Below are 14,671 nucleotides of genomic sequence, written 5' to 3'. Positions count from 1 at the left end.
GACCCTGCTAAAATTTCTGTGGAACATTTTGGGGTCCAAAAAGGAGTCCCAAGATGGGTGGGAGGTTTCATAAATTGTTCAATACAATTATTCACAAGTTCGGCATTCGCAGTTTCGCCATTTACCACATGTGGAAACATTCGCCGATTCGGTAAACCATGGTCATTGTTATCAGTAATATTATTATCTCAGTAAGGGTTATTCCAGCGTAACGGACGTAACATTGAGACAAAAATTGCATCACTAATGTTGAAATTTTGAAAAGGTTGGCCATATTACAGAGAGTTTCTTTATTACATATCGTAATTAGTCTCTATGGCTTTCTGATATTGGTACAAACCCCACTGTGTGGTCTACTACTAAAGCAAAAATCAACATTTAAGAGGCGTAACGGACGTAACATCGAAATGGACACAACGAAAACTGGCCATAGCACAATTCTTAAATCCTGCGAAATAACGAATTTGTAGTATACCTTTCATTCACGGTAAGCAAACTAAGCATGAGTAGCATACTTTCTATATTCCAACGATACGATCTGTCTGTTGTTTGTTAAAATATGTTGAAAAGTTCACTGTAACGGACGTAACTCAGCAATGTAACGGACGTAACCCATGCGATCACATCTTGGATAGTCAATGCTCGGGCGCATTTTATGATATCTATACAATCTCTTACATACATCAGCGAACATTTGGTTGTCTAACAGCTTGTATAAGCCTCATTGCTTGCATATGCCTCGTTGATGTTGATCTATAGGCACAGAGAGAAATGGACCAAATATGTTGATGAGTAGTTACAGCCTGATCCTATATCAGTAATATTCATCAGCGAATACTACTTTGGATTAAAACATTCATCAAATAGCCATATTTTCGACAAAATGATAACAGACAGAATGACTTACCGTTGGAAGACGTTGAGGCAGTTCTTTCAAGATGGCCGCTAAATCACGTGACATCATCCACGGAGTAAATATCGCATAAATTATGAAAATTCAGACCTAACTAAACACCGTCCAACAGAAATCCTTTTGAAAAAATACATTTTCAAATTTTATGCTTCATGTCCATTATTACATGGAATTACCCGTAAACCAAGATCTAGCAAACACACACAGTTAATAATGGTGCCCAAACGTAAAATGATGGACAAAATTAATTGTGCCAAAAGGCAGAGAAAGGTTATGACATTGTGCAGCAGAAAAATGGAGTTGTTAGATACGTTGGCAAGAAGTGAAAGTGCAGCATCGGTGGACCGCCATTATGGAACAATGAATTAACTGTGTGGTAAACGTGAGTCAAATGTCTGTTCAAGTGTTCATGCTCCCCAAAGCACAAGCGTCTCTTTCTCGTTCCGTGATCATATTAAAAGGATGAAAAAAAGCACTTAATGTTTGGATCGAGGAACACACAGAAGAAAAAAAAAATCCTCATTGACCGCTGTATGGGAGGAACCAATGCAGGTTTTCCAAGGCTCCAGTTCAACCATGGCTCATGGAAATTAAGATGAAAGCATTTATGCCGGAGCAGGATTTTAATGCCTAAGAGATGGGATTATTTTGGAAGAGGATGCAATCTGATACCTTCCTCTGTAAGCAGGGAAGATCTGCTCTGGATGAAGGTGGCTAAGGACTGTTTTTTTGCCCTTCTTCTATGTGGCAATGTAACAGGTGACTATGTCGAACTACCGATGATCCAACAGCCATCGCAAGCTATACATCCACATCTTTCTAACCTCCACAATTCCCGCTCTAACAGCATCATCATTATCTCCAAGCTAAGTCTTGTGTTTTCTATTATGGCACAGTACAGTAAGAATGAGTACGTAATATGTTTACCCTCACCCACCTTGCTGTTTTGGAATAAATTTAAAAGGTAAAACTTGTGTTTTTGTTTAATTACCTCCACCACCAAAGGTGAAGGGAGGTTATGTTTTCTCTCCTTTCTGTCTGTTTGTTTATTTGTTTGTGTGCAGGATATCTCAAAAGGTTGTGGATGGATATGGATGAAACTTGGTGGTTAGGTTGGGTGTTTGGCAAGGACAAGTTGATTCGATTTTGGTGAAGCTCCAAATCTGGATCTGGATCCGAGAATTATTTAACTTTTAAAGTAATTCTTCATTATTGAGAGATCGGGCGAAAAACGATAGAGTACTGTATAGCATGATATTTCAAAAATGTAATGGGCCCGATATGTTCTCGTGGATCAGGCATTGCGTGGCGGAGGTATGTGTTCTATCGCATGCCCTTCTAGTTTACACTGCATTTATTGTATTTACATGTTTATTTAAATGTTAACAATATATATATATATATATATATATATATATATATATATATATATATATATATATATATATATATATATATATATATATATATATATATATATATACACACATTATACGCACACGCGCGCACACGCACACGGTTGTAGGGGAATTCATTCCTAGAGCATAACGTAAAATGTGACTTCAAGTCCTCAACCCTTTTATTCTTCAAGGCCTCAACCCTTTTATTCTTCAAGGCCTCAACCCTGTGCCCCCTTCCAGCTCAAAGTTCTCGACTCCCCTTTCTCAACTCTGTCTGTTCTCTCCACCCCCCACCCCCCCAAACACTCCAACTCTATCCTCCACTTCCCCTTTCTTCTTTAAGTCCCCAACCCCAGGTCCACAACTCCCCTTTCTTTTTCAAGTACTCAACCACCCCTCCCAACTCCAAGAAGGTAAGATGAGTTGGTTAAGTGACAAGAACAAGCCGATTCAATTTTGGTTCAGGTCCAGATCCAGATCAGGTCTATTAGTTGGATAAAAAACAAACTGTTCAGCCTTGCGAAGGGAGGTATGAGCTCCACTGAGTGCCGTTCTAGTCCTCTCTGAAATCAGTCTCAATGTTCAAATTCAGCAGTCCATATGTAACAATGCATCTTACAAACACAAAAAACAGCAGTCCATGCAATTCCCATCACCTGGCCTGTTGTTGTTCCAACAACCATCTGGAGAGCATCTTTAAACTTCAGCGTCGACACTGCAGGTAGGCCTAACACCCTGGATAAAGCAGATATGAACAATGCAAAAATTTAAAATTCACCATCTGGGTAGCTCAAACCTCACACATATCTGAGCTTCATAAAAAGCTCCTGAACAATGACATAAGTAGAATGTAAGCAAATAGGACATGTCCATTATTGACATCAAAAGCCTCATACTCACTCAGCTTCTGCAGTGAAACTGGATAGGGCGCAATCCACCAGGCCAACCCGACCACGTGTCCGGGGATCCCAGCATTCCACCCGGCCCTAGGATGAGCATCGTGGTAAAGTTGAAATAAATGGATCATGATTAATTTTGATTGCATCACCCAGGTTACATTTTATTCATCATTCACCGATTGTACAATGCAACTTGCACAAAAAATTTTGAAAAAAACACCCGTGCAAAAACTAAAATGGACACATTGTAGCTTGAAATACGCTGAATGGAGCAAATAGTAGGTTGCAGAATTCCACGGTAATAATTAAAAAGACGACAAGATACATTTTGCATGTCTTTCCTTTGCCATCTCACAAAGTGTAATGTTAATTCAACAACAGGACAAAATCACAACTCTTCTGAGATAAAATCTAATGCTATATTCACACAAGCAAGTTTATTCCATGCCCACATGGTTCCAACAAGCATTTTCATTGACCAGGGTGGAGCTGGAACCATGAAAAAGGTGGACAAATCTTCCAGATTAGCCCAGTTTCGTTTATACGGAATTGGCAGTGTCATTTTACACCCTGAAGTCAAAGCATTAAGATCCCAAATGTCAACACTCACCCAGCTGTCACATATCACAAGATCACCCAACTGTTTGGCTAAGGTGATTATAGTGGTAAGCACACTGGCAAAATATTTCACATCAACAGGCATTGCTCCTCACGGTCGAATACAAGGAATTATTTTATGCGTGTGCCTGAAAAGTGGAGAATTGAAATAAATGTTGCAGCTTCTGCACTGCCTGGTGATATTCCCCCAAAGCAGAAGTTGGGAGCTCTGTTGCTTTCCAAAAAGGTTACATAATTCTGAAACCAAAGATACTTTGTACACAAACTACTAATATATGTATTCTTTTTTTTTTTTGAAGCTGAGTTTGTCTCTGTGAGTCTGTCTGTAGGTGGGTCACAAGCGCCCCCCATTCTGCAGGCCACACCGTCCATCCGCCCAAAAATCTCCGCCATCTTTTTCTATCCACGTAGTTCAGATAGGTTTAAAAATTTCATATACATTTGAAGACTGAACAACGCATCTTGTACCATTAAATGAGGAAACAAAGTAACATTTTGATTACAACTCAAACGAAGTAATGCATGTTTTGTCTGCTGCAATCGTGGCAGCTGTCTAATTAATGTATATTAATTATCATATTATGCAGAGAAAGGAAAGTAGCGATATTTTTTTATTAAAAAACAAAGAAGTAAATAAAACTTTGTGGGACGTCAAACGCAGTTACTTTGTGTCTGCCAGACGTGTCACTTATAACTCAATGTTTGCTTACCAGAATTTACAATGACTGCTACAAGCTACAATATATCCTGCGTTTACTTCCGTGCGAAGAATGAAAAAAGATGTCCTTACACATGACATCAGTATGCAGCGATGTCTGCAATAGCAAGAATGCACTAATAATTGGAGCCTTTTTATGAAAAAAAAAATACTCATGGAGAAATGACATGATGGAGAATGGAGAATAGAAAGTTTATTTGCTGATTACTATGAGAGGGAGAAGAAGAATAGATTAACAAGAGTGAATAAATATCATGCAAATATGGCAGTTTCGTGCGAGGTGTCTCACCGTCACCCAATCTAACATATAAAGCTGAGTTTGTGGATGTGTGGGTCTGAACAAAGTACGTTTTCATTACAACGAAAATACTCATGATAAATATTTGAAGGGTTTATATAATTTTTTAATGTCCTTTTGTCGTTGTTTTGTATGTACTGTATGCTGTTGGGATGTCCAGTGCTGTGTTCAGTTACCAAGCAGCTAGCTAGTGCTTGCCAAGCCAGCCGTTCCTAGTCAATGGTTTATAATGGAGTGCTTGCTTGAGTGCTGAAGCCACTTGGCAAGCAGTCTTCAAGAAACTTGGTAACTGAACACACCCCAGATTCATGACAAGGTGATGAGGATAAATATCGATAGCAACATTATTTCAGACATAAATCGATGAATTTGTCCCTCAAGGGGTGGGGTGGGAGGAGGGACCCAATGTTGCCTGGAAACGCCAGGTACATATATACATATATATATATATATATATATACATATATATATATATATATATATATATATATATATATATATATACATATATATATATATATATATATACTGTATATATAAAATGGAGCAAGTGTATGTACGTATGCCTACTATATACCCATTGGTTGGATAGCTGGCCTGAAGCCACCCACAATTGCATCTTGATTTAAAAAAAAAAAAAAAAATCATACGTTTGCCATTTTAAGTTTGCTTAAGACATCTTCAAAAGTGACAGTATTCACAATCCTCATGCCATCCCGATAAGTTTTCCTTTCAGTGTAAAACAACCCCAGTGACTGTTAAAAGGATCATCAAATATCGAAAGGTTGGAGCCGATAGGTGTCACGAACCTTGTGAAGGTGACTGTACGTATAGGCCTCAGGCTTCAGGCCTCTGCAATTGGAATTATCCGAGCTATATAACCATGATGTATTATATATGCACATAAGCAGTACACGTTTTTGCTTCATGTACGTAACCTGGGTTATATATATATATATATATATATATATATATATATATATATATATATATATATATATATATATATATATATATATATATATATATATATATATATATATATATATATATATATATATATATATATTTTCGGAAGTGATCGAGGCAGCACTCTGTTGCCGAAACACCACCCAAATAAAGAGATGTGTCAGAAGATAGTGTTGCATGCTTGGAGCAAGATCGCCCATAGGGTGGGTACTAGTGAACACAATACAAACCTTGCTCATGTGGGGCTGTTATTGAAATGCAGCATTGACCTGCTCATGGTGACATTATTTTTTTGCATATCTCATGGGATTGCGATTTGGACAGGTGACCGTGACGGATTGGGACGTGACGGGTTTGAAGGATTGGAGTGGGGAGGGATTGACGCCTTAGGGTTGGGAGATGGAGGTTGAGGACTTTGGGTTTGTGATGGGAGTGGGAGTAGAGGATTTGAAATCACATTTTTACATTGCATGGAATTTTCACAGGTCCCTGCTAGTAGCGAGTAATATTGCAAGTCTAAGTTCAGATTGCTACCATACCAATGGAGAAATGAACTACATTGCAGATCAGCCTGGTTCTGACACAGCCAAGTTCAAAATTTGCTAATGGAGCCAATCTCAGGTTATTCTGCTTCCATTGTAATGTGAACATCCTAAACTTCAACAACCTCTGGACACACCTCTGCTGTTCCGCAGGCGAAGAGGTTGTGCACTGGGTTTATATCACAGCAGTTGTTGGAACTGCAAGACAGACAAAATAAAGAAAGCCACAGGAAACAAAATGTGAGCAAGGCAAGACTTTAAGAAACAAAAAAAAATACCAACATTTGTACTGGTTTTATATCATTTATAGGAGTTTGCTCATGTTGCTAATGGAAGTCAAAGGGAAAGGGGGGAATATTTGAAAATAATTATCACATTAATATGTCTAATGCAGACACTAATAGCTCCTTTTGTTATTGTCCTCCAAGTCCTCCATGAAGACTACAGAAAATATTTTTTAAATGATATAACAAATGACAGGTTGAACTTTGCACTCTGAGCAAACAGCTCCTTGCAGAAAGAAGATGGTCAAAATGAATCGTCACAGTGAAGGTTCAAGAGTGACATAAATGGTGAACAAACAGACAAAGCTGTGCCAGCAAGAATAAGTAGGACAAGACATGATCATGCAGAAACATACGAAGCATTGGTCACCAGCGAGTTGAGAAAGCACCCTTGCTCCAGATTGAGTCGAAAAACTTCGGGGCTGTCAGAAACACGTACACAAAGAAACACAGTTCTGGAATGTGTACAAATTCTGGTAGAAAGTGCTCTTAATCGAGCAACTTACTGACAACAGGTGGTGATGGATCAAAAAAGCTGAAAATACCTCCGAGCAATGGTGAAAACCACATAATAACAGCAGTTACCAACTGCATGCAATATTAGAAGGTGCCACAATGCAAGTAAGCACCAAGATGTAATGAAAAGTGGCATTGTGGCGTGTAGCAGGCCTTACCCAGAGCCTACAAAGTACAGGTCGCATGAGGCTGAGTGGTAAGAAAGATCTCGCCCAAACTTCGGTAAACGAGTGCGGTACCAGTGTCCCTGCTGCGAGTGGAACTCCACATAGCGATCGCATTGCAGGAATACCAACTGCACCACGCAGGAAAGTCACATCCACCCCAAACACACCAACTATGGTTCTAGAATTTCCTTATGTTATTTTCCAACTGTCATGCCTTTATACCTTGGAGTAATCTTCAGATAAAATCTTCATCGTCACAACTGTGAACGAAAGGAATAGCACAAGACATCTGAGAATACGGGTGGCATGGTCACATGGCAAGAGGGTAGTTGTTTATTTATTTAGTTTACAAATACTGAGAAGCATGAAGGATGGAGATAGTGATACAAACATGACAGACCAAATATTTTACCCTCTTCTTTGTGGTGAATTTTGTTGTACATGTGGTCACGCAAAAATATGTATAATCTACAATGTCACAATGAAAACAGCACAATATGTGATATTGGTGGTGGTGGTGGTGGTGGTATTGTTGTTCCCATATCCCTCTGAAGGGCACCAGGGAGCTGCAACTTGTGAATATTTCTCAAGGTGAGAAATCACACTGGATCGGTTGCAATTTAATTGGAGGATGTTGCTGAAGCAATCCTTAGGCAGGGAAATCCTTACTATAATTCACAGACCAGTGTTTGTGTTTGTGTGTGTGTGGGTTTGTTGGTTTACTTGTCATGCTACTCCTCCTACAGTTCTGGGCCAATTACATCCAGACTTTATACAGAGGATCAGCATGACCCCAATCAATGTATTGGGGTGCTTTTATCTTTGCCAGCAAGTCTTGGGTGGGGGGGGAGGTGAGGGGGTAGGGCACAAATTCTCTATGTAAATGTGTATCGTGTCGCGCCGCCTCCAGGTGGGGGAGGGTATTATAAGACCACCATTTACAGTTCAGTATTCCTGTCCCCACGTTTTCCAGTGCAGTGAGGTGTTTTGAATTATAAGCAGAAGGTATGTTTTTGATTCATGTACAAAACCTGGGTGGGGGGGGGGGTTGCCTAAACTGCGCTGTCAGTTATCTATACACCACCCAAATAAAGGCACGTGTCAGAAGAACACCCGTAGGGTGGGTACCCTGCCAGTAATATTAAATTTGGCCAGAGTAGTGGCACACAATGATCTATTCTTTTTGAGGTTAGTGTAGTATTTTAAAAATCCACAATTAAATGGTAGAGCACACTCATTGGTGCAATACCCTGCTTGCAAAGCACTGGGATTTCAGTTTATAGTATGACGTAGAATTGAATGCAGACGAGGTAGTTTAAAAATGAACACATTTCCTCAAAGCCATCTTGTCAACTAGCAAGGCTTTAATGACACAATAAATATCAAATACACAAGGTGATCAAACTCAAGTGAGTACCTCCCAAACACAAGCATCGTACCAAAGGTGGGAACCCCATCCAAAACTGAATCAGTAGAGAAATGACAGTAGCCCACGTCTCACTTGTAAGATACCACTTTGCGATGATATATTTGACAGCAGGTTCTTCTTTTTCTTGCGTCTGGCAGCTTGGCTGCCAAGTAGTTATCATTTTGTCGGGGCGTGACTATGCTGCTGATGCTGTGCCCCTGTACCAGTACACTGGTAATCATTTCACTGACCTCAGGATGACTGGGCAAATCAAGCCCACCTGGTGTTAAATCAGTGGCCAACGGGGCTTGAACTCAGGACCTAGATCCCAAACCAGCCACCGTAACCACAAAGCCAACACCGGGCTGTGACAGCAGGTTTATGTTTATGAAAAAAGAAGTTCTATATTTAATTTAAAATATTAAATCAGAATTTACAATTCAGAAAAAGCGACACGACAATGGAGCTTACTGTCTGAATCGAGGCAGCGCTCAAACTTCATGGACAGCTGCGTGACATCATAGCAGCGAAATGTAGGTTTATATGTACCTGAAAAAGGTGAGTAACATGTTAGATGAAGTTGACTGATATTTTATAATCACGAAAATATTTTCCAATAAAAAAACATGGTAAGCAAAACTTGGAGAATAATTTTAATGAATTTCATGACCAATATATAATGATCCCCATCTCAACTAGATATTATTCTCTGATGAGGTACTCACCCGCTGCCAAGATGTACTGACCATCCGGTGAAACCTTGATGACTTCACTGACTGTAGGCATTTCAAAGTCTTGGATAAGCTCAATACGCCGCCGTATGCCTGCATGTACAACAGTGCAAGAACTATCCACTCAAGAACAAGTCAAGCAATCAATAACTATCCATATATAGATGTTTAATTTGTTATGCCCTCAGATAATATGAATATTCGAGCAACTGCATATATAACGAGACATAATTCAACGTCACGACGCCCACATTAAGTCTTTGCTTACTCTAACTTTGAGCGAAAACCTCAAGACCATTTAACCTCAATATCTAATCTGTACATATGTATCATGGTACGTGTAGTTAGTTTCGTTCAAATCCCATAGCCAATGGTATCACATTAACATGACTTTGTCATGGAGGCATAATTAATTAAAATTAAATAATCATGCATTTGCAATTTTATTATCCGTCACGCTTTTTGGGAAAAAAAAAACAAAAACTAAAAAGAGGGGGCATATTGTTATCAACAATGTCCGCTCGTCCGTCCATCAGTCATGCTATCTCCTCTTTAACGGTTGTGTATAAATTCACCAAACTTGGTAGTTATGATCACTATATGGCACAAAGGTGCAAGAGCAGTCATTTTGGCCCCACCCCCTGGGGCAAGATTAAAAGGTCAAATATCGAAAAATGAAATGACAGGCACATTTTGAAACATTTTCTCATGAAACTTTGTTTATGCAATCAACATTGGGGGACACATGAAATATGTACCAATTTTTGGGGATTTGACCCCCAGTTTATGCATGGGAATTTAAGGTCACAGGGGTCAACACAGGACAAACTAGAAGGGCAGTCGGTAGAGTGCGTACCTCCGCCCTGTAATGCCTGATCCACGAGAACATATCTGGCCCAATACATTTTTGAAATATCATGCTATATATCCTTTTTGGCCCTCTCTCTCAATGGTGAAGAATGATTTTTTTTTAAACTCTCAGATCCGGATACGGATATTCACCAAAATAGAATTATTTCTTCCTCGTCACACACCCATGTCCATCAAGTTTCATCTGAATCCGTCCACAACTTTTTGAGATATCGTGCTATATATCCTTTTTAGCCCTATCTCTCAATGGTAAAGAATCACTGAAAAATTATCGTATCCGGATCCGGATCTTCACCAAAATCGAATCAGTTCATCCTCACACACCGAACATGTCCACAAAATGTCATCCGGATCCGTTCACAACTTTTTGAGATATCCTGTACACAGACAAACAAAGAGACAAACAGGCAGAGAGGAGTGACAACATAACCTCCTTCACCTTCGGTGTCGGAGGTAATGAACAGTTATTACATCAAGCTATACAAAGGAAGCAACCTTACCTTCATCCCTCTGCTGCAAAGATCTTTTCTTTTGGTCTGTAAGCCACTGGATACATAAACACACGACAAGGGAAGTCATTTGAGCAACAGCGTAAACAAAATAATTTCTTCGAGGTTAACGACATCGACAGAGGTTGTATTACAAAAATATTGTTGAAGTTTCTTGACTTCTATTCTTCCCAATTACATCCCTTCTCACCAAAGTTCTCCCCACTGGCTTATGAGATGGAATAAAGTGAAATCATCTTCTCTTACTAAAATGAGGCGTGTGTGTGTGTGTGTGTGTGTGTGTGTGTGTGTGTGTGTGTGTGTGTGTGTGTGTGTGTGTGTGTGTGTGTGTGTGTGTGTGTGTGTGTGTGTGTGTGTGTGTGTGTGTGTGTGACATTTTATTGTAAAGGGCAGAAAAATAAAAATGGTACTGTTGGAATGCTAATATAAACCAATTGACTTGGCATGAAACTTTGTGTTCATTTGATTTTAAAAGTTCCTGCTTAAAAAAAAACCCGTCTGTGGGGGATGGGGGTAAGGGAGAGTGGAAGAAGCAAAACCTGGAACTTTAATGTCGCGGTTCTAATGGTACAACAGGAAACACCCTTTGGAATAAAGTGTGATGGACACGGAAGAACAACACAAGATTATATGGACTAGTCATGGTCATTTCTGGTATTTTGTACCCTTGCATGCTAAATAGCTAAATGAGAGGCTGTAGTATCTCTGTCATTAGGGCCAGTAGTTGGTACTAATGATGGCACAACTTGGACCACTTTTTATGACAAAAAAACGTCAATTTTTGGCAGAATGGCATAAAAATTGCCATTTTTTTGACAAATAGCTGTCTCATTTTCTCCAGGTACACTGCATTCACAGTGTATAAACAAATACAAGCAGAAATTGGGACTTTTATTTGTTGTTACATCAATTTAATACCTCTTCTGTACTTTGTCCACAACATATTATTAATTTCAGACTATGAATATTTATTTCACCCTCAATAAATATGTCCCACCGTTCGTCCGTCAAAAAATGTCCTCTCCGGAAATGCATATTGTAGAATAATTATTTTATATAAATAAAGGGTGTTTTTAAAAGTTTGTGTGTTTTACCAAGTGTGTATATACCTGCACTGATATAATGCTACAAAGTTTGAGTGTAACCAATAACCTTCTATTTGCATGGCCTGCACTGATTGCCTTACATGTGTCCGTCAAAAATGTGTCCTCTCCGGAAACACCTAAACTGCCACGAGTTATAAGGAAACTACTTGCTGGCTATAAATTTTGATGTTTTGTAAGGTTGACATGGTCATAAATATCCATTATCAGTAAAAGGTATTTACATTTATGTAATTTATCTTGTTACAACACTGATTGAATATCCATGTCAAAAATGTCCTCTCTGGAAGAAATATGATTTTCTTAATTTTTTCATTGTGGTGGTAAACTTTTATTTTCAGAGATAAATTAGTAATTTTTTTCAGTATATGTAGAAAAGTACATTACATGTAGTTTTAAAATTTTGTGCTAAATTCCATCATATGCAGTGCTATTAGTGGAAGTGGTAATTAAAACATCTTTTTTCTGGATATTTGAAACTTAGTTCAGTCTTTTATTGATATTTCTACAAATATACTTCATTTGTATACTGAATCATAATTCCAGTAATGGAATAATACTTGTGAAACATATGGAAACCACTGAAGTTTGATAGTGTTGTTATTTTGTGGTTATAGTTGAATTGTATTAATGACTGTTGTAGTTTAAAAAATACTCTCCTAACATCCTTGGGGTATTATTTTTAAAAAGAAATATTCATTCAGATGCTCCAAAAATTTGGATTTAAGTATTGTAATTAACAATGTTGGATTTGGAGAAATAAAAATATAAAAATATTGAGTTTGAATTTTTAGTGGTTGTGAGACAAACTTGGTACCCTCATTGTGAAACAGCCCATATATAGTAATATGGAATAGGCAAAGCCAACCGGGCGTAGTGGCGTGCGCCTGTAATCTGGCTACTCAGAGGCTTGGGTTGGAGGATCGCTTGAGGACGGGCGCTCTGCACTGGGCTGCGCTATGAGAGGGTGTAGAGCAGCCCAGAATCATGGTGAAACCCAATCCTTATCCCTGTGTCGTAAGAGGCGACCAGGGTTACGTCAGGAAGGGCATCCGGCGTAAAACCTGTGCCAAATCAGTTTGCAGATCATAACGGATGATCTGCTGTGGCGACCCTTAACAGGAGCAGCCGAAAGACGAACAACACGGAATAGGCAAAGCCTAGAAGCGAACGTAGAATTCTTCTTACATTCGCTTCTGACTTTACATAAAACTTGTTCACAACTGTTTACTTGCCAACTATACCGTGGTACATGTAAGCGCTGCACAGCTGATGATTTTGACGCAATTTCCGGTTACTTCGGCCTGGATTCGGGATCAGCGATCAAATAATGTAAATCACGATAAAAAAATTTTTTGATGATGCGGGAGATATCTTTATTAAAATTAACTTTGGGGAAAAAATAATTGAATAAATAAATAAATAAAAGATCACTTCTGGTCAAGAATAAAATAAATTAAAAGTTCCGGAAAAAGTTTCAAAATCACTCCCGGTAATGTTAAATACTAAATAAACACTTCCTGTCATGAAAAAAATCACTTTCGGAAGGATAAAATTAACTTTGGGAAAAAAATAATTGAATAAATAAATAAACACTTCCGGTCATGATCTCCCAGCATGCATTATTCCCCATGACAAAAACCAGAAACAAAAAAAAAACCAGCTACAAAACAAAAACAGTCATAGCCAACGACACGGATTCACAATTGGCAGGGTATTGTGTTGTTTTTGTTGTTTCCTATTCTCTCATGTGCATGCGTTGAGTAATATTCACAAGATAGAAATTAAACCCAATCGTGTTTATACACCGCACAGCGTCTAACAACAACCGGAAGCAAAAGGTCATAGCTAACGACACGGATTCCAAATAGCCAGGGGTATTGGGTTGTTGTTGTTGTTGTTGTTGTTGTTGTTGTTGTTGTTGTTGTTGTTGTTGTTGTTTCCTATTCTCTCACGTGCACGCGTCAAGTATGAAGCTCACTGTGTTCGCTAAGGTGGACCCCTTACTTTCGAAAAGAGATCTTGTTGAGATACTCCATAACTTACTCGAGTTTCACGTCCTCCACGGACAACCGCTCTTTCCTTTGTATCCCAGAGCCAGTTGTCGATCCATTTTCCATAAACCTTTAACCAAAGAGCCCACAAACCTGAGGCCAAGGTAAAAGCCAACTTCTGCCTGGGGCTCATCAAGGGCTTCCCAGGAAATGTAGAGATATTCATTCCACTGAACTCCATTGATATATCTGATCAGAAACCCAATATTTCATGTCGGGAATATAAAATTAAGGGTTTAGGGTCATAAAAGAAAATCGAGAGAGAAAGAAAGAAAGAAAGAAAGAAAGAAAGAAAGGAACCACAAACACCACGTGCCATGCTTGGAGTCTTTATCAACATCAGGTGAACAAACCTCAGGTAATGATCGTCCGGAGCTCAGGTTGTAAATCTTCACACCGTTAACACTGGACACCTGCATGTTGCGTGTTCTCCCCGACACAAGACCCGTGTTCAAGGCCAAAGGTTCTTCTTTAACCAACAAAACGCCTCGATATCCAACGGGGCAATATCACACGTGGTCCTTCAATTTAAATAGATATATTCTCGTTCCATGACGTCATAATAGTGCTCTGAACGACACAACGATTTGATGTTCACCACTTTCATTATCTCACGCTACAACTGTGGGCGCAGCCATGTTGCTTTCAACACCGGATATCGTCGTCGTCGTT

At 39.0% G+C, this 14,671-nt stretch overlaps 1 protein-coding gene across 1 annotated transcript in view; it reads right to left on the bottom strand.

The window, feature by feature from the left end:
- NOL10 (nucleolar protein 10) overlaps positions 1-14,671 on the bottom strand; it is a 30,131-nt gene extending 15,460 nt beyond the window's left edge. The window contains exons 1-10 of the mRNA XM_085845970.1: positions 14,353-14,671; positions 10,834-10,879; positions 9,458-9,556; positions 9,204-9,281; positions 7,547-7,584; positions 7,316-7,452; positions 6,998-7,063; positions 6,495-6,555; positions 3,214-3,299; positions 2,970-3,048 (exon numbers count right to left, since the gene is read on the bottom strand). Coding sequence (XP_085702096.1) covers positions 2,970-3,048; positions 3,214-3,299; positions 6,495-6,555; positions 6,998-7,063; positions 7,316-7,452; positions 7,547-7,584; positions 9,204-9,281; positions 9,458-9,556; positions 10,834-10,879; positions 14,353-14,418 — 756 coding nt within the window. The 5' untranslated portion in view covers positions 14,419-14,671. The remainder of the gene's footprint in view (positions 1-2,969; positions 3,049-3,213; positions 3,300-6,494; positions 6,556-6,997; positions 7,064-7,315; positions 7,453-7,546; positions 7,585-9,203; positions 9,282-9,457; positions 9,557-10,833; positions 10,880-14,352) is intronic.

Source organism: Eptatretus burgeri, chromosome 11 (assembly GCF_056783735.1).
Source record: "Eptatretus burgeri isolate ZD-2024b chromosome 11, Ebu_testis_v1, whole genome shotgun sequence".
Classification (NCBI taxonomy): domain Eukaryota; kingdom Metazoa; phylum Chordata; class Myxini; order Myxiniformes; family Myxinidae; genus Eptatretus; species Eptatretus burgeri.
Note: the sequence above shows the minus strand (reverse complement) of the source record. Positions and strands in the feature narration are given on the sequence as shown.